Raw genomic sequence first — 21,446 nt, 5'->3', positions numbered from 1 at the left:
AATCACACTCACATAAACATGGTCAATTTATCCGAAAAAACACAAATTTGCACTATGCTAAATTACTCTGGATATGCAGTCCAGGATCATGTTTCTATTTTATTGGCGTCTGAGATACCAAAATACCAAGTCGCACAAACTGACGGTAAACGGTTTGAGTCTCGTCAAGTTAAATTAAATTTCGTTTTGTGATCTGCATTGAGTGGGTTAGACTGGTGAACCCTGACCAATGATCATAACATCACTATGCCAATTGGCACGATACCTTTTTGTATGAACGAAGTAGGAGAATTTTAAGTTTAGCTTTGAAGAACTTTTGCGAGCTTTGAATATTTGATTTAAAATCTAAATTTTTCTATTAAAATACTAGAAAAGCTTTAAGCTTCTGAAAGCTCTTCAAAGCTAAAGAAAGTTTACCTCCGTTGTTTTCAACCATGATAACGACAATATAGTGCGTTCCATCGTAAAGGTATTCAACGTACCACAGAAATTGAACTGTGGAATGTACGAGTTGGAGTGTGACATGAAAACTTAACACTTGTTCATGAAATATTCAAACACCGAAACGAAAACAGTAATTTTTGTAACTGCAGTGTGCAAATTTGTGTTGTCCAATGGAAATCACATATTGATTTAGCAAGAATACTACACAATCTGTTCTGACGGGGGTGTCTTTTTTTTAAATATTTAATTGAAACCTTAAAACGATTTCCTTTTCAACGAAATTGCATGGAAATGATCGATTTGTTCAGATTCATTTTTTTTCTGTTCTCACACACACACACACACTAAAAATTCCGATCTGTTTCTGGGCCAGTATAATCAGAATTTCCGTACGAAATGCTGGTTATACTGGTCCACCTAACAGAATATTTGAATTCAAATCGATCCGGCTCTCAGCGAAAGAGCAACAATATTATTTCCAGGAAATAGTCAACGACGACGATCGCTGGACACATCATGTACGCTTCCAGTTACAATGATTTTCGAAACATTAGTAAGCAAACAGAGCATAAAATTGGACTCTTTATCAGATGCACGCGATTATAGCTGATCAAAATAAAAGTACAATTTTATGCTGTGTCCGCTAATCTCTTTTTTATTTTTGGTTGGCGGAAGCGCTGACCGGAGATCATTCATGCAAATCGTTAATTTGTGATGTAGTATAAAATACTGGAAACTACGATGAGATGTGCGATGATTGGTTTAAATTTTAAACAGGACAAACTCAATGAGAGCGAAAGTTTACCTATTTCCGGATACATTTCAACAAAGTGTCTCGATTCATTACTTTTGATTTGGAATGGCATAGTCTAGGATTCGAAAATGTATAAGGAAATTAGGTAAATAAACCACGATGATCATTTGGGGCTGGCTAACACTTGGTGAAGTCAGAGAAATTAGACTTTAACTAATAATGAATCTTACAAATGGTCTCATGAGCATCAGATGTGACCAGCAATTTTGTTTAAGTAGCAAATCTGTGTCCATATGATTCGATATACCAAACGTACTCTCTTGGTCCCTACATGATATAATTGATGTCGAATCGTTCGGAGTATTAATACGTTTTGAGAGACGTTTTTTTGTTGTTGTTGTTTGCTTGTTCCCGTTTAAGACGAGTTCCACTGGTCAAGAAGACCAACCGGTATTCAAAATGTCAAAACTTTTGTGGAAAACATACAATTATGAAAAAATGTGCGAAAAGCTATTGAGACAATTGTTGAAATTTCTTTCGTTTTGGACACAAAGATCATTTTAATGGGTCCCCGCCAGCACTGATGATGCTAAACAAATTTTCGTACTTTGTTTGAGGTTCACAACTATTCACAGGAATCAATTTGATTTGTTTGTAATACTTTCGATTTTCTTCTCAGCCGAAACAATTTTTTTTGTTGTTGTTGTTGTTGCTTTAAACACAAAAGGGAAATATCATGTGGCATGAAAAAAAAAATTATTTCACCAATGCATCCGATGACATATTACATTATGACACGCATTGAATTGACTGGTTGGTCGGTTGGTTTTTTTTAAGAGATAAAAAGAGATTCAAATTTACCTAAAATTATCTAAATCAAAATAAATTGAAGAGAAAAAAAATGCAATTAATAATGTGATAGAAATGGAGCCGATAAAATTAAACATTTATCGCCCCCATTCGAAATGCAACGTTTTCCGCTTTCTTTCTTTTTTATACAATTAGGTGTGTTGGTTGTAAAAATTTTGAATTTCTTTCTCAGTATTTTTAATTTTTTTTTGTTTAATTCTCAGTTTTTTTTTTCTTTTCTTTTTTTTTGCTTTTTTCGATTAATAAATAATCTTTTGATGTGACTTAATTAAGTTACTTAAATTATTTCATTATGAGCACCCGTTTGTCGTTTGTGTGGGTGTATCCTGATTGATGGATTGTTGTACGGATGTGTGTATGTGTTTGTAATCGGAAATTCATTAAAATTCTACAAAAAGATTTTGTTTTGCATTTCAAATATTCAAAATAAAAATAAAACAGAGACCATTAACACGATCCACACTGCTATCCATCAACCCCGATATTTTTTTTCATATTTGTTTTTTTTTTTTTCAATTAAATTGAGTTATGCATTTTTAATTAACCTCTGTTACTGGTTTGTCTAAATAAATTACCAAATTTTTTTTGTATGAATTCTTAGATTTTTTTAAATTACAAGTCTCTACGTCTTTGCCAGTTTTTTTTTTTGAAGATTTTTTTTTTATTTTTTGTTGTTAGTTTTTTATTTTTATTTTGTTTTTTATTTTTTTTTATCGAAAAATAAGCGCACGCACAACAACTAATTAAAAAATTGTCCTCTCATCTATGTATGTACATAATTTACATTTCTATAATTTTTTTTTTTCTTCTTCTTCTTGTTTTGGTCTAGGAAACTATTTACAGACAGGGTTTTCATTTTCTTGTTTTTTTACTTTTTCATTTTTTTTGTTTAAATCACAATAAGTAGCTTAGTCATTCAATAAAAATTAATGTGAACCACACACTCCTTTATACCATTAAAAAAAAATAAAAGAAAATTTTCTGTTAAAAAACAAACAAACAGTTGTTTAGGATAATGTACACCGGAAATTGCGCACTCGGAACGTTTTTTACTCCTTCCTCCAAAAAATTTCCATTCTGTTTTACCTTTCTTTCTTCTTCCTTCCATGGAATTGCAATGATCCAATTTCAAATCGATCCCGCGATCAATTTCACGTTAATTATTTATCATCGCGCTGACGTTGAGTCTTCCTTTTTGTGCATATCCGGACCGACTGACATATGTGTGGCGGATGGTTTTATTGAACCGGGAGGCATACGGTGATGTGGCGGCGGAACCGGACTCGGTTCCTTTGCGCGCAAATGGGCCACGGAATGGGCCGCATACAAGCTCATCGCTTTGGAGCGCTCCTCTTCGACACGAATTGCAGCTTCCATTAATGGATTGTAACGTAATTGATGCATCGGATCCATTCGATATGGATCGCGACCGTACGGATCGATAGCCCAGGCGGGACCTGGCGGTGGGTAATGTGACATTGGTGGACCAGCCATTGAATGGCCGAGCATCGATCGGGACAGATGTGGCGGTGGTGGTGGCGGTATTATGTGTGGACCGTGTCGACTGGTCATGTATGAATGGTGTGCAGCAGCTGCAGCAGCCGATGCAGATGGATGATGATATCGTGGATCGGTCATCATTGAAGATTGTCTCATCAGCATTTCGTCGTCACGTTTCGGCTCAATTTTTATTTGAGTTGGATCAATGTCATTTCCATTTCGTAGTGGTGAACGGTCTCGTTGCACCGATTTTGTACTTTCGGACAAACGTTGTTGCTGTTGTAGCATACGCTCGCGTTCCATTTCCCGCCGTTCCATGTCACGTCTCTCCTTTTCTCGTCGTTCACGCTCCCTCTCTCGTTCACGTTCCCGTTCTCTTTCCCTTTCGCGTTCTTGTGCCTCTTTTCGAAGCTTCTCTTCTTTTTCGCGTTCCCTTTGACGTTCCTCACGCTCGCGTAACTGTCGTTCGTCTTCTCGACGCTTGTGTTCGCGTCGTTCACGTTCTTCAGCTTCTCGTCGAGCTGCCTCTAAGCTGGAATCTTGTTTCAATGGCCACACACTAGGAGACGGTGGTGGTGGATAGGCTCCGACTGTCCGTTGGAGTGAACTATGAATAGATTGGAATAAAATTTCTTTGCTCAGCTGTTTGGTTCTTCAACGGTGAATTGTGAGTGACTTACTTTCTCCAAGGATCATGTACGTTTGACATTGGTCCGCCCATATGCATTTCACGAGCAAACGGAGACATGCCGGGAAAACTACTAAATGGACTGCCGTATCTGCCAAATGGAGAAACTGCTCCTCCTAAAAGATTAAACGACAATATTGTAACGAACGGTCTTCCATTGTTGAAATATTAATGAATAAACATTCTACGAACCTAAATGACTACCAGGCGTCCCCAGAAAACTTCCTGGCATCGGTCCAGATTCGTATGGAGGTCGACCGGGCAAACCAGATGGTGGGAATGATGATGGTAATTCGTGCGATCTTGGTACACCAGCAGGTGGGAATATATGTGTAGGCGGTCGCAACATGTCTGTTTTGACACCGATTCCAGGTGTTGCAGTCTTATCTGGATTTTGTTTGGCTTGATGGTGATATATCTCCCATGCGATACGCACATGCATTGCATTCCATCGTCCGGCCTTCTGGAATATTTTTTAAAAATTGATTCTCCAAATAAAATGTCACACGCGACAATGTCCGACGCAAAGGCATGTGTTTTGTATAAATTGTTTTTGTTTCGTTGATGAATTACGAAATCACATCAAGTCGGGACTGATAGATTTAGCGCCTGATTCTGTGTCTGGATTTTCCTTTAGAAAATTCCGTAACATACAAAGAATTGAGCAAATCAATTTATTAGACCCGGCCTATGGCATAAATATGAATGAATAAAATGTGAAGGTAACGAATTGAAAGCCAAATAAACTGAACCATGATACCAATAGGGCAATAAAATATCAAGGAAGCAGCGGCATGGGCTTATTAATTCAAAGCAATAAAAAACGAACGAAAAAAAACGAAATAACACAAATTAGGAGTAAATTGGGCACCTACCACTTGTTTAGGTTTAGTGGGATCAACTGCAGGATGTGGTGGCTGCGAAACAAACGAAAAGCAAGAATTTGTTAGAATGCAAATGCAATAATGACAGAGTGTTTTTTAGAAAACTGAAAAATAATTAAATTAACAACTGAAATGTGTACAAATTAAAAATAAAAAAAAAAAAATGAAAAGATGTGAATGTCAACGCTGGATGATACAGTCTAAAAGTGATGATGATGACGATTGTTGATGAGTATATGCTGTGGCAGAGAAATTTGTAATATTTTGATTGTTATTTTTTTGATCGGCATGCGGCTGAACGTTTTGACTCGTCTTTGTCGGTATTAAACTGAAAGAAGTTACGCGTTTACAGATTCGACAGTTTAGCAATTTACCTTTGGCGCAAATGATGGCAAATGGCTGGGTGGCACAAATGGTGTGGGCCCACCGAGGCCCGGATGCAATAATCCAGGCGAATATCCTGGATATGCAGTTGGCATTCCTAAAGCACCTGTTCGATAAAATGGAGAATCAACAGCTCCCATTTTCGGAATATCCTTAAATAGTGGTGGTGGAAAGAGTGGAGCTGGTGCTGGTGATGCAGCCGGTAATAGTTGTTGATGCTGATGTAAATGAGTGTGCTGATGCTGATGATGATGCAGTTCTTGACGTAAGTACGGTGATGGAGGTGGAACACCAGTTAAACCAGCCCGATCTAAGAACCGATTATCGAGTTCCCGACGCAATAAATCAGCTTGATCGGCAGCTACGAAGTAAAAGGAATTGTATGAAACAACGTCGGATAGTGGTTTGTGTTGCTTTTGTTTTCATGCATACCTTTGCTGGACTGAAAAAGAGACTCAGCCGAAAATGGATGAGGCGCTGAAGCTGATGAGACAGCCGGTGGTGGCATTGGTGCAGCAAAAAGAGGTGGTGGAAATGATGAATGTGACTGTGCTGTTGAATGTATTGCAGCAGGTCCAGGTGGAGGCGTTGGTCGTGTCATACTACCTGTAGCTGGCGACAATTGTGTATTGCTTGCGCTGAAAACAATAAATTCGATACAGAAAATTCCGGGCACAAACAACGTTTAGCTTACCTAGGCCACACTGGTGCTGAGGATTTAGAATAGGACAGACTAGATGATACTGCGACTGATGATGGCGGTAGTGGTGAAGCTGATGCTCCAGAAGTATAAGGCAACGCAGGAGACGGTCCTGTTGGGGCAGCTGAACTACCACTGTATGGTGCTCCTGGTCCAGGCGTTGCTGATGACCTTGACAGGCTACTAACATTGCTACTGTGAAAGTTCATTAACAGATAAGTACAATGGCTCACCAGTTTTCAACGCAATTGAACTTACCTATAACTATCACGTTCTCTGTTTGGGCTATGCCCTCGGGGAGAATGAGCTCTTTGAATTGATGAGGCATTATGTTGCTGTTGCTGCTGCTGCTGATGTTGTTGTTGTGGCTGTTGATGTTGATGTTGTTGTTGTGTCTGCTGATGTTGTGGCTGTTGTTGTTGCATATGTGGTCCAGGAAGCATTTGATTTCCTCCAGATTGTTGCTGGTGAATCGCGGTGGTAAATTTACTGTTACTATCGGAAGCTTGAATATTCATGTGTTGTTCCCTTGATGGTTGTTGACTCGACATGCTTCCGATTGATAACGGACCTTGTGATGCAACCGAGGGCACGCCATTACTGGGAGCATTCGGCGTAATCGGTCGAACTGGTTTGCTCACATTTATTAATGGCGACTCTCTACTCGTTCTCGAATCTACCGTTCGTGGTGAGGCAGACGGAGATGGTACTGCAGGTATGTACGGACTGTGATGAATGTTATTGTATGGTGCATACAACGGGTATCCAGGATAACCCGAACGGTATGACGGTAAACTTCCATTAGAAGATGTTATCGTTGCATTGCTATTGCCATTTGCTGCTGGCGCAGCTGCCGATAAAACGGCACTGGTCGCTACAGCCGGACTGTTCGTTCGACAACTTGCTGTCGCACTGTCCAATCCTGGATGAACAGATGGTGTAGGCGCTGTTGGAGCCGTTGCTGGCGGCGGTTGTGGTACACCAACCGATAACGATGCTGGCGGTTGCACTAAACTGTTTGCCATTCCATTCGTTATTTGTGGTTGACTTACGCTAGTGCTGTTTGGAGATGTAATCCGTGGTGTGGAGATTGGATGATTCGTTGATATGGGTGGTATAGAGGGCGAACTGAAGCCATTGGCCAATGTAGTTATTGGTTGTCCAATTAAGTTCGCTATAGATGGCGGTTGTTTGGAAGATGGAGATTGTGTTAGTGGCTGTGCCTGTTTACCGGGAGATGTACTCGTACACGTCGAAGGAATTTTGGCGGCTGATGGTTGGGGCTTAATCAATCCGGCTTGAGTTGAGTGACTGGATATTGGTGTCAAATGTGTACTTAAAGCGACATTTGAGCCCTGAAAAGGTAAAATAAAAGTTTTCTGTTAGCATTGTCATGATTAAAAAAAAAGTTTTGCAGACACAGACGGAAACGAAAACCGTTTACATAAAAAATCGAGATTCAATTACTTTGCCCGGGTATACCTTGCTAATTTGAGTGTTTCGTCATCTAGTCATTTTTTTTAGCATCATTCCCGCATTTGGCTGATTTTAATGAAATTGCACTCATAATTTGTTTGCTCTAACTTTACGAACGACTATTAATAAAGTTTATGTATGACTTGGACATTAAGCACTCATCATGTAAACACGAAGATAAAACATAACAGAACCGACCATTTCATACATTATAAAACTAACGAAAAGCAACTTTTATGTGCACACATTTGAATTAAAGTTATCCCTAATGGCAAATATAATTCACCCGATTTGAGCATAAAATTTAGATGGGGTTGAAGTTGAAATAATTTTGTTGAGTTTCGTCTATTTCGTTAAATGTTACAATTCTGTGGATAATGAACCAGAAATGGAATTGCATGTTAGTAAACGTGATTGGTGAGTGTATTCTCATACATTTATGTATAGACGAGTATATACGATCATCAAGGGAATTATTAGGTGGATTAATTAGACTTAAAATCTATTATACAAACTAATGCCTTCAATGCACTGCTGAAACTAATTGAAATGTGTGAGAAGATAATTTAACCGAAAATTGTAGTTAAAATTGTAGATTGTTTATGACAACAGAACAGAATCGTTATTCCGTTATTATCCAGATTATATTCGTTATTACGTTTGATTCAAATATGCTTCAAATTCTATATAGTCCCTGCGGGGGTAACTTTTCCAGAATGTTATTATATAATTCAGAGAAAATCACCTGAATCTGATTGGAGGAATTGCAAACGAAAATCCTTTGATGAATAAACGAGAATCGTTGAAAATACAACAATCATAATTCCCCCATTTTTGGCTGGGTAAATTCTGGTACTGCATATAACATGCAAGCTGCAAGCTCTTACAATTAAAGGCAAATACTTCAGATTTATAACCGGAGTACAAAGAATGCACATTGGCCGATTGTCATTTCATTTAAATTAATCTGCTCTCGACTAAGTGTTTTATGGAACGAGTACACTTAAAAATTTTGAGATTGTGCGAAATGATGCACTACAGCCATGAACACCTAAAAGTGGTGTCGCCTTATCAATCTCGTATTTGTTTAGTCCACTTTGTTAAATCTCGTGACTCATACACAATCATGTGAAACACGCAAAGTGGATTAATGACAACAAGATCTTGATAACACGTCGGCACTTTCAGGTGTTCATGTCTGCAGCTAATGGTCAACTATGAAACGTGGTATCGCACATTTGATTCCATGTTTTGAGAGCAACTTTTAACTTATCTTTCGTAGTTCGTCAACAAATCTCTAGTTAGACAAGAACAGATACAATCGGTAAGAGCGCAGTCCCAATGTCTATACCATTTCGAATTGAAAAGAGTTCTACTGCTTTGCGCAGATCCGATTCCCGAATAATTGAATTCCCAGATGGGTAATATCGCAAATATCACAGTCAGATAATTGATGTTTGTCTTGTAATTCCCTAAATCATCTTTGTGTCTATTGCAAACATTCCTGTCCTTGAACTAAATGATTAAGTTATGGCAGACCGTTAATAGAATAAATTTTACGAAATTATATCTTTAACGTAAACACAAATCAATTAAATTCCTAAATTTTATCTACAATTCGGTTAATGGGTAAGAAGATACTCAAGCACAAGGGAATTTTCATCATTTATAAGAGCAATATTTAAAGAAAACATTAAATGAATTAATAATACTGCTCGGCAGTACGAACATTTGAATACATATCTACGCATTCACGTCGTATACATGAAATGCACAGCGCGCCTAAATAAATATGAAACTTATCAAAGAGCCGTGTTTTTTCCCAACATTTTTTTTTTATTTTATTAATAATCGCCTACGATAAGAGCCTTAATAGTGAAGTATTTAGATTGGATTAAAATGTATAAATTAACCAAACACGAATGTTATTTATTGAGTACTTTGATTTCAAATATATATGCTATTATATGAAGAGAAGAACTTATTTGATTAATGCTTATATTTTGACTTTGAAGTTTAGTATTTGTTTGTTAAGTGTTTGGTTCTTTAAGTGGCATTTAGATTAGATTTATTAATAATATTTATTTGAGTAATTTGAAGTCTCTGATAAAGAATGTTAAGTGTTTATGGTTTGTTGAATATGTTTGCGTTTGTTTTACGTGTTTATACAGCTCGTTCCGCGAGAGTTTTTGTTTTCGTAAATAGTTGTTTCGTCGGTTCAAAGTGTTTGTTGGTGTGCTTACCTGCATTGGTGTCGTATAAGGCGGCGGCAAATTTGGAGGAGGTAATGCAGCTGGTGCCGGTGATGGTGCTGGCGGTGCTGGACCTGGAGGTACAGGCACTGGGCTTGCACTGCCTCCCAGCCCCAAAGGCCCGTTGCTGAGAGGCAGTCCAGTTGTCGGGAAATCAGCTTTGCGCGGAACAGTCGGACTCGGTGTTGTTGCTCCAACCTGTGCTGGCGTCGATGCAAACACAACCGACCCTCCATCAGAACCCTAGAAGAGCAATGATAAATTGAGAATGTAATTTTTTTGTCAGTGTGTGGGAGAGAACATGGTTTCAGCAAAATTTTAAGCAACGATCAGCGTACCACTGTACAGTAAATAACTTCTCTGTCAATTCTCTTTTTTGACCAAAAAATGGTTCTTCATTTTAACATACATTTTCCTATGGTTATGGTTGGATTTGTCAAGGTCTACCAGAATCTCATTTTGACATTAAACGTGAAATTCAGGTTCAGGTAAACTGATCATCAGAGAAACATGGCCAGGTTACTTGAACCTGAAGTCAATTTCAGGTCAGCCTGACGAAATAATGGATTAAAAATTGTATTTCAAGTGTACAGTCTATTTTGAACCAGTTTAAACTGGAAGACTAGACTTTCTCAACTACTGTATCTCTCTTCAACACAAATTAAATTCCTTCCAGCTGTTGAATTGTCTGACTTTTAAAATTCGTTAAAATGTTGAAATAGCTCTGCGGGATACGAAAGAAACACTCACAAATATTGCTAATTTGTATATTAACCGCGGTGATTAGTGCGTCATTTTTCTCTACCGACTCTATTATTAGCGCACACACGATTTTTTTTTCTTCCATTCAATTGGTAAAATTGAAAGTAAACGGCCTTATTTAGAATTTACAATTTAAAGCGGGCATGAATATTGAAATTCAAATAAACCAGCAGCTCACGGTATCTGATCGTAATTATCTCCGGCAATTATGAATATTGAACATTAAATCAATGTTCGCTTGTAAGATAGTAATCGACAGATTGAAGTCGAAATCAATAAATTCACTTAATTAATATCGCATAATCAACAACATAATTGACAATTAATTTTAAGTGCAAATTATTATTATTGGATTGTAATGTATATATATAAAACTATAAAATTGACATATAACGCGGTAAGGTAATTCCTATAAATTAAATGTTTAATTAAAAAACAAGTTCAATGGAAATTTATTTATTATTTTTTACAATTGCAATTTTGCATAAAATATAAAATGATCAACATCGACGGCGATAAATTTATTGGATAGAGAGAAAGAGAAAACAACAACAACAACACCAGCCAAGAATTAAACATTGTAATGGCTCGTTTAAGCAAGACAAGTCGGTTAGAATGTTGTGTAGCAGTGGAAATGAAATCGCACCACATGAAATCGCATTTAAGGTGAATGTCGAAATGGGTTTCGCATCAATAAACAGCCAATAACTATCAAGTCGATAGTAAAATACTTGATTGTCGAATGAATTCGAAGTAAATTTCAATAAACAATTTCGCTTATCCGTTTGGGTCACTTTCAAGTGAATATTATTCACCATCACCATTGATGAAGAATTTTAAACAAACGATGCCGAAGTATTGACGAAGACTTTTTAGTACAGAAAGCGTTGTTGTTGCCGAAAACTATAAAAGTGAAAAATTTGAAGTATTTGCTGATCAAAGAAAAATATTTGCTGCAACAACTTTCGCAACTACTTCGGACGACTCCAATCTGGAGAAAACTAAGAAATACTGTTCATTGTTCATTGAGTTCATTGAACGACGAGTTAAACTCGAAACGAAACTAGACTAGTGACGAACTCTGCTACCGTAATGCAGAGCCACATATATTCATTTACGTATCCATTAGTTACGAACTATATTTTTGGATTTGTTTGAGCTAAAATTCAAAATAAAAAAAACTTAAAAAACAATATGCCACATCAAATCCAATTGCCATTTGTACTGTCGAATAAATTTTTTTCTTTTACAATTTGTGGCTTTGCAACAATAGACTTGTTTTGTATTTTTAGATCAGTTAATTCAATTTAGAGAAAAGAAAAAATGGAAACCAAGGAAATTTTATGAATCGTCTCTGTGTACAGTAGCAATTTATGAATATCATAAGCTCTTTCAAGCTACATATTTTCTTCATAAACAGTTATTATAATCAAATTCCATTCCTAATGCAATTTCAAATAATCAAATTGCTTTTCGTTGCCATACATATACATTTTAATACATTTGTATGCTTTGTCCTTATGTCTACAATATAATTTTTCATAAAATAAAATAAAGAATCGGAAAAGTGTAGCACACTCCAGAAAGTTTGTTATTTTTTCGTTGTTGAGAATAATGTGTTTTATATCCCCGTCCCGCGCCACCACTCCGACCGCCATCGTATTATTTTCTTTCGACGAAACAGACATATAAATAATTTGAAAATAGACAATAAAATCCAAATAATAAAAGTGGATAACACGAAGAAAAGAAAAATTTACATCGCGGTGTGTATAGTATATCACATACTAAATTGCTTTAGAAAATGCAATGGATGATATTCGTTTTCGTGTGTTTTAAACGAAAAATAAAAGCGTAAATAAACGAGAAAAGTTTGTGGCTTTTACTGAGCCATCTATGAACTAAGAAATATATGAAAAGCAGAAACAAAGCCCATTCACATAACAAAACATTGTGCTTTTCGAACGAGGAGAAATACAACAGAGAACCACCACAGCTGCTAACCACCGACGAAACAAATCTTACCACAAAAAAATTTCGAATTCTACAAATACTTCGTTACTGCATTGACCTATGTAACAATCCACTACCATTACAGAAAACTGCCAAGCAGACTCAAATTGAATACTTTGAAACCGAAACTTATTGGAAATAGAATGAAATTTTTGAAAATAATATTTAAATAGAAAATAACCGATAGATAAAACAGTCGTTTCCCCCCATATTGCAAGCCAACACACAGCCATACCATTTCGAAATTTGTTCGAAGCAAATGAGTATATTCTGACTCCACGGAAAAGGTAGATAAGGCTCGGAACGGGTTCGGGTTGACCTGATCAGTTCAGGTTATGACCCGAACCGGTCTTAGACCCGAACCGGAACTAAGACTTCGGGTTCAACCCGAACTTGACCCGAACCAGAATTTTCGATTTCGGGTTCAAACCGAACCCGACCCGAACCCGAAGTTATTCAACCCGTACTTGACCCGAACCCGAATTTCCATTTCGGGTTTGACCCGAACCTGATCTGAACCCGAAATTTTCAAATAAATCAGGTCCGGTTCGGGTGACCCGAAAATTTTACACTAAAAAATGTCAAAAATTTCGGGTTAACCCGAACCGGACCTGATTTATTTGAAAATTTCGGGTTCAGATCAGGTTCGGGTCAAACCCGAAATGGAAATTCGGGTTCGGGTCAAGTACGGGTTGAATAACTTCGGGTTCGGGTCGGGTTCGGTTTGAACCCGAAATCGAAAATTCTGGTTCGGGTCAAGTTCGGGTTGAACCCGAAGTCTTAGTTCCGGTTCGGGTCAAGACCAGGTTCGGATTCCGGTCTGACCGAACCCGACCCGTTCCGAGCCTTAAAGGTAGAACAATAAAAACGAATTAATTAAATTTGAGTCAACGTTACATCATCATCATCATCACAACGCGACGTAATCCCAAAAAATTAATTAATTTTTGAATCGGAAAAATGTTATCCAAAAGTATGAAGTCATTTGATCACAGAAATCATGTAGGGGAATGTTGTTAAGGAGTCCATATCGTTCCTTGGTCATGAAAGTTTACAAAAATGGATTAAACAAAAAATGCTTTCCAGCCTGCAACGGACTTTTTTTCTCTCATAATTTCGAAGTCAATGTCTACATGAGCCTCTTGTACCTTTGCTGTGATAAATTTTAATGAAAAAATAATGGTCATGATCTATGATATGAGTGTTTGTCAGGCCGACACCCTCAAAACTTCACCGCTAAAAAAAAATTTCCCCTATTAAACCTCTAAGATGCAGAAAAGTGAACGAAAGAGAAAATTTAATCTCGAGATTCAACAATGCATTGCGGTGCTTAACATTTATTTTTTGATGTTAAAGATGCATTAGACTTCCTTCTATGCATTGCATATACATGTTGTATTCCACAAACTTGGCTCTTGGCTCGGTTGTTGAAAATGTTCATTAAAAATATTTTCGTCTTTCGCAAATGGTTTTTTTTCCTGCATTCGATTTTTCGCCATTAAACCACCAACCGCAGACTTTCATTTCTTTTGATTAAGTTATTCAGTACTTTTTATGTGCGCTCAGTTTGTGTACCACCGTGTATATAATGTGTGTATACAATACATTTCTCAGTCGCGCATCGTTAGCGAATCAACTAAGCGTTTGCCTATTTTAAATTACATAAAATAAATGCCTAAAAGGGCTTAGATGTGCTTTATCGCAAGCTATAAAAGAGCTTAACGTGAACATTATAGTGTGCTTTGTTGTGTATAATATTTATGATATTCAGTAAGGAGTTGGAATACAGTGAGTATTATGCATGCATAAGAATGTTTTGAGTGTTGAGTATTAATTTTGCATGACAGAAGGGGGCGAAGAAATTGGTTAGGTAGCATGTATTTATACAAATTTTGAATTTGTAATAAGGCGAGAAATTCCAGCTTGGTGAGAATTTATAGTGGGTTCCGGGGGTATTGTATACCGCCACACCATTGAAGTTTTAACGTTCCATCAAGTTTGACGGAATTATCGCTAGTGACACGAAAGGGCAAACAAGAAATTAATGAACGAAATTCGTTTGAAAATCCCAATAAAGCCATAATCAATCAGCTGCTGTGGGGACATTTCGGTGACTGACAATGTAATTTGATGGAAGTTTCTTTTTACATAAGCAAACAAAACATTGAGTTTACTGAACGTCTGTGGGCAGTTTTAAAGAGATTTAAGCCCATAAATAACATGGACTTCCGACAATTCTTTTGATTACGTTCTTTTCCAGCACCAATATCGATTTTTAATTACAATCCACTTTTTGATCATGTTACGCATTTTACCCTACAAACTTGCATTCAATTTTTTATTTATCAAATAACGTATCCCTATACCACATGTAACGGTGATTTTTTTACAATAATTTGGATAATATAGTACCGGATTTGATGACAGCATTGATGAATGTAAAAAAAAAGTGTAACGCAACGCATATTACTAGTTCGGTTGTGCGGTTATAACGTTAAAAGCTCTGCCATTGTATGTATAGGTTTCATATTACACATTGGTGAGACGTGTTGGATTTCAAATATATATCTGGCTCACGGCTGCCCTCAACAAAGATAAAGTTTTTTGAAAATGTACCCACAAAATGACTTCAGATCTGAGTTTTAGGTCCCAGAACTCAGATCTGAAGTCATTTTGTGGGTCGAAACCACTTTACTTAGTCTTCAACTAGATCCTTCTCCATAGTCGACTGCGAAGAAAACGATTTTTTCCATACATTTTCAAGATTATTCTGAAAGCGACGAAAAAAATTGTTGCTGAATTAACGTTTTTATATTTTTTATCGATAAAGACCGATATTCTGAGCAAAAAATTGCTCTACGGCATGTCTGTAAAATTTTTCGTTTTCGTTGAAGACAATGGTGGATGATTAGAACGCTACATGTGTGTTACGCTATTCAAAATTTATAATCTGCTTGATCGGACCGTCAGTACACGACAATCATGGTACATTTGAGCTTTTTTCTTAAACATATGAAAAGCATTACGATGTGCGGAGGAGAAGATAAAGATGGCAATTTTCTTTTAAATTTCCTTGGTTTTTCCACAAGATTTTTGATGGGTGCATAAGTGTAAGTCTCAGATCTACAGATCCATTCTTCCGAATTTAAATTCTAAAAAAAAATGTTTTCAGAATTTGTTATTATTTGCTAAGATTTGCCACAATGTCTACTGGTCTACCCGTGCGTAAAACATGCGCAATTTGAACGATAAATAAAAAAAGTGCTTCAAGCTACTGCAAACAATATTTCAAACAGAAATGCATTAATCGCCAAATTGTCATCACTGAATGGCGAGCAAACTACTGACGACCATCAGCAATATATAAAAGATTTTTTTTTTATGATTTCAATGTCAAAATTTACTGGAAAAAAGCGAATATTTTATTAATTCTCCAGCCGAAACGATTTTACAATTTCATTTCAAAGTTTTAATTTTTAATTGAATCAAAAAATTAATTGACAGAATTGCAGATATGAAATTTTATGAAAACACAAAACAGAAAAGAGAGAAAAAAAAAACAGAAAATAAAAGCGTTATGCCGTACATGCTATTATAAAAACTGGTAGAAAAAGGGAACACATTTTCTCGTTTTAATTATATTTTAATTAACGTGTACGGTATATACTTATATCGAGTTCGAATAAATAAAGTGGCAACCAGAAAATACAAAACCAAATTTCATTGATTTTGTTGTTGTTGTGTGTTTTGTTGGACAAAAAAAAGCAATTTAATTTTTAATTATTTCGCTAGAAAAATAGTAAACGATGTGACCATAAAAAGACCGCATAAATAACCCATAAATTGATATTATTCCATTGAATATTGTGCATTTTTTGTTTTGTTTTGTTTCTGTTCCATACAGAAATGCTTTTCAACAATATCACATTATTAAAATACAACCGACATTGGCGTTGATAAATCGATTATTATTAACTAAACTCTCACATAATGTTGATTTGGAAATGCAAACCGAAAACGCATTCAATATCATGTATACCCTATGGAGCATAGAGAGAGAAAGAGTCACTTCATATATGTATATTGTAATACAAAGTGAGTTGTTTAAATTTTATATAAATTTGAGATATACACAGATATTATGTAATACAATATAATGTATCCCCATACCATTCGGATGCTTATAAGGGAATTTAACAAATATGTTAATCGTTTATAGTGGCTGTAAATTCACTTCGGTAAGCCTTTCAATTAGTTTTGTAACGCTTTTGTATTCTCATTATGCCACATGAGTAAATAAATACATAAATGTTTATCAGCATGTTTTAGTTGGCTCATCGATTTAAGGTTTCGAATAATGGGTGTTTTCGTTACGATACATTTTATTAAAGGCCCGTATCTAGACGGGTAACGGTATTTTACACACACATAATATGAAAAACGAGATTATAATCATTCATTATTATCATACATGAATAGATAAACGAACAAAAAGCTGATATATTACAACAATTTAACAATATGGTGTTGAACTCGTCGATTAAAATGTATTTTAAAATGCAATGCATGAGATGGAGATATGCAGTGATTACCATAAGCAACACTTATCGTTGTGCGAAACAATGCATTAAATTGTCGCTGTGTATAAACGAATAAATAAACAAATCGGACCATTTACTAGTCATGGCAAGAAATATTACCATTTATGTTTTTATCGTTCGTTATGTACTTGGCCACATTCGGTCATAAAATAATCGCATTGCGACGAAAGAAGCATCGCAAAAATACTAAGCATTCGAAACATTATAAAGTTTCAAAATAATAGCGTAACGTGTACACACAACAGGGGTGTACTTATAACAATTTTTATTGTCGCTGCTTAGAATATTTTTGGTTTTTGTACCAGTCCTGTTGAATGTCGTTCAAAAACATCGACTCGTTTTTTTAATTTTCTGAATGTTATAGTTTTCGGCAACAACGCTTTCTGTTATACAAAGTCATTCGGCATCTATTGTATAACATTTATCAAATGGTGTTTATTGTACACTCGTTACAACTACAGACGTTAAGACCACCATAAATGGTCGAATACACATTGATATTGTCTGTGATAAATGTGGCGTGACAAAATTTCTACTTATTAATTTTGAATTGTGTGTTTCCATTTGTTTACGCAACTAGGGAGAAAATTATAATTATTAACTTCGTGGCCTAGAAGAGGAAAGTAGTCCCTGAGCCACACTGAATAAATAAAAAACTTTTTCCTGACAGTCAGAGCTACTCAATGTTCAATAATAATTTGTGGAAAGTCAATATAATTCCAGCATCGAGAGAGCGATTGAACTCAAATCAAACACAATGGAAGATTAATTAATTGAATTCGTTAACGGTGATGTTTAACGGGAATGTGACAAAAGCCGATTATGCATTTGATTCCAATTTATACCGAACTGCAATCGGATTAAATGAAATTGCTGATTTACATGGTAATTAAACGCCTTCAAAGAAAGGATTTCGGAATGCATGTTGTATGCGAGGTTGTATGCTAAGTCTGTTTAATTGGGAACGGTTTTGGACATTTTTGTTTGTTTCTGTTTGTATGACATACGGATCAGTAAAGTATGCTAATTTTACCATCATAAACACGTAATATATTCAATATTCATCAGATTTTGATCGAGATGTGCTTTAAATCATTTGTCTGATCGATATTTTTGCATTTTTAAATACATCAACCACAGAGATGTTGCTACTTTATATGAATAGCAAAATTATAATTGAATAAACGATAAACCTACACCCATACGTAAACGTATAAATTTAAAACTTTACATGTTGATGGTTGGTTAGCAATGACACGGTTTATCTGGAATTTTCTTAACTAAAACCAATTTCTATTTTTCAATCCCAAGAAGTATCAACTCTATCACGAATAGCACCATTTTTCAATGGAAAAGCAATTAAGAAGCTGGTTGAATCGAATTTATAATAAAGATGTTATGTGGTGGTCGACGGTGTATATATATAGCGAACAAAATGCATTGCATGAAATGTAAATGTATGCACAACTGAACTGTGAAAAAAAGGCTGTAAACGGAACAATAAAAACATGGGTTTTCGGTTACATACTAGGAATACAAATTAAGTGCAATTTGTGACGCACGCATTTTTGTTTTGCATCATGAACATTCAGGAAAAACAATCTGCAATAACTTTTTTTCTGTATAAAATGCACATTGAATTTATTGTTGAATGTATTCAGTTTTGAGAATTACAATTGTACAAAATTAGCAAGCAAAATGAAACACAAAAAACGCATTCATGAATTATTGCCGTCCCGTAGGTCGCGCATCAGCTTGTCGCGAATAGCATCTGAAATAATAACGATATTCGCGTTCGGTGCGGCATTTTTTTCTCTCCTCTGTTGAATCACGTATTTTCAATTAATTGCATTGGACAGAGATGTGTACGAAATCGAGGTTCGCAGTTTTTTGAAAGTAGTAGATGTTCGGTTGACAAAGTTCGTAGTTACACTTAAAAAAACCACCCACTAGACAAATCCAAAATTCATTGAAGGCTAAATCAGATCTAAATCAGTGATACAGCAATCCAAAGCAACCTAACATTTAGTCATTTCGAATCCTTTTCGTAGCCAATTTAGAGTGAATTCAAAATCACTTCATTCGGTGTCCGGAATGATTTAATGTCATTATAATCACACACCAAAAAAAAAAATTATTTCAATCACCAACCCAATTTTCCGTGTGTGTTCCGTGCTGATATATTTCATTTTAATCCATTCGCACTAAATGCGCCAAATGGAACAGCTAATATATAAACCATGTCTGACAGTATTATTAGATTTCGTTCTTACACATAAAGTATCTCAACGACAATAAGTGTTTTCCACAGAAACCTAAAACACAGGTCTGAATATCGTCACAGATAGATGGAAGTGCTAGTATAGAATTCGAACATATTATCGGGTTCAAATACGTCCGCTGCATAACCAACGATATAAATATCTATCTACTACACATTTATATTATATCTTATGTGGATACGTACGGATGAAATCAGATAATTGTATTTCACATGAGCTTCGTCTAAACCATTATTATAATATACAGCAGAACATACAAAGGAATGAATATATTATGGGGAACGAAAATCCATTTATTGGGTATCTATTCCGAAAATCTTTTTCATTTTCATCACAATCATCTATCTTTTACATTTATTGTGGAAATGCGGTATAATTTATGGACGTCGTACTAGAGCATAACATTATCCACAGATATCTACAGAAAACGACCAGATATTAAGGTTAAATATAGAATGAATGTAAGGACTCTCTCTCTATGCAATAAAATTACATTGCATAATGGGGAATATTAGTTTTGTGTGTCTGATCTGTGCGCATTGTGTACGTTATATACGTTGTGTAAAATATATTGACAAATTCCTCAAGTGTCAATGGTTTTTATATATGTGCGTCCTTTGTTTGTTAACTGTTCGGAATGGATTGATGGGGGTGTTTACGGAAATTGAACGATTGATGCAATAAATGCCACTTTGTGTTCATCGTCATATATTCTCCCTATTTTTAGAAAGAAACAGACGAGCTACGCAAGTCCCTTACGTGCCCTTCTTGAACAAAAACTTGAATTAAAGGACTGACTGGACCGAGATTCTTAATTCTCCTGTTTCGCTCTTCTTAAAACTCTGTAAAAAAAATTAATTTTATGTCGTTTTAAGAAGCATACACCGAATATTTTTCAATACCCGAAACACATCGCTTCTATTTCAAATGAAAGACTTGTAACACTCTTACTTCGCACGAGTCAATCTAATTTAATTTGAAAAAAAAAAATTGGAAGAGGATGAAATGTGTCAGTTAAACCGGGGAGAAGAAATAAGTTGACAAAAACCATTAACAGATAACGAGTCAATATACAAAACATAATTTGCAAATTCGAATACTCTTTCAATTTGTTTGGGATTTAAATTTCTTGCGCTTATTATGTCAATTAAAATCAATTTAAAGCTCATCTATCCGCATAATTGGATAAAAGCGTAACGGGTATAATATTCGTGAACATTGTGAACAATTTGGCAGGGATCGTTTCTTTATCCTTTTTTATTATGTTTTTTAGTTTGAAGTTCCAGCGAAATTAGTCGACTCTTCTTCTTCTTATTTTTTTTATTATTTTCTTTGCTGTATACACAATGAACGAAGTTATTTCCTAAAGTAATTATGTACCCTCAGAATTAAAATACTTCTATAGCTTTGCGTTCAGCTCGCTTTTCTTATAAATTATAAAATGAAAAAGAAGAAACGAAAAAGAGAGTGAGAGAGACAAAAAATATTGAAATTAACAGCGTAAAATGGGTTTTCCTTGTACTTTATGAAATGAACCATTTTTCTTTTTCTTCGCTTTTCTTTCCTTTATTAAAAAAAAAAGTTTTTTTTCTTTAGCGTCGCCTTTCAATGTTTGAAGAGCACTTTGTATTTGCATAAACGCTTTCCAATTAAGTCGCACCCTAATTAAATAAAGTCGAGGTAATTAAAAAATATTTCTATCCACATTATTCCGTTTTCTACCTTTTTTCGGGTGGCCGGGTGGGTAATGGGTACTCTGGGGTTCTTTAAAAATTGCCTTTCTGGCAACTATGAAGAGCAACAAATTAATAAGAAAATAAGAGGAAAGGTGAGGTA

General features: G+C 35.6%; 1 protein-coding gene across 3 annotated transcripts in view; it reads right to left on the bottom strand.

Annotated features, from left to right (window-relative positions):
- Window positions 1–2,054: 2,054 nt before the first annotated feature.
- LOC119083411 (autism susceptibility gene 2 protein homolog) overlaps window positions 2,055–21,446 on the bottom strand; it is a 178,601-nt gene continuing 159,209 nt past the window's right edge. Inside the window, exons 6-14 of one of the 3 annotated variants that reach the window (XM_037193132.1) lie at window positions 9,944–10,195; window positions 6,483–7,579; window positions 6,219–6,419; window positions 5,957–6,162; window positions 5,515–5,885; window positions 5,132–5,173; window positions 4,449–4,719; window positions 4,249–4,372; window positions 2,055–4,175 (exon numbers count right to left, since the gene is read on the bottom strand). In XM_037193132.1, coding sequence (XP_037049027.1) covers window positions 3,236–4,175; window positions 4,249–4,372; window positions 4,449–4,719; window positions 5,132–5,173; window positions 5,515–5,885; window positions 5,957–6,162; window positions 6,219–6,419; window positions 6,483–7,579; window positions 9,944–10,195 — 3,504 coding nt within the window. In that variant the 3' untranslated portion in view covers window positions 2,055–3,235. The remainder of the gene's footprint in view (window positions 4,176–4,248; window positions 4,373–4,448; window positions 4,720–5,131; window positions 5,174–5,514; window positions 5,886–5,956; window positions 6,163–6,218; window positions 6,420–6,482; window positions 7,580–9,943; window positions 10,196–21,446) is intronic. The other 2 variants (XM_037193139.1, XM_037193148.1) reach the window with 2 other exon arrangements.

The sequence above is a fragment of the Bradysia coprophila genome, chromosome X (genome assembly GCF_014529535.1).
Source record: "Bradysia coprophila strain Holo2 chromosome X, BU_Bcop_v1, whole genome shotgun sequence".
In the NCBI taxonomy this organism is placed as follows: Eukaryota; Metazoa; Arthropoda; class Insecta; order Diptera; family Sciaridae; genus Bradysia; species Bradysia coprophila.
The sequence above is the reverse complement of the archived record's forward strand: the minus strand, read 5'-3'. Positions and strand labels throughout refer to the sequence as shown.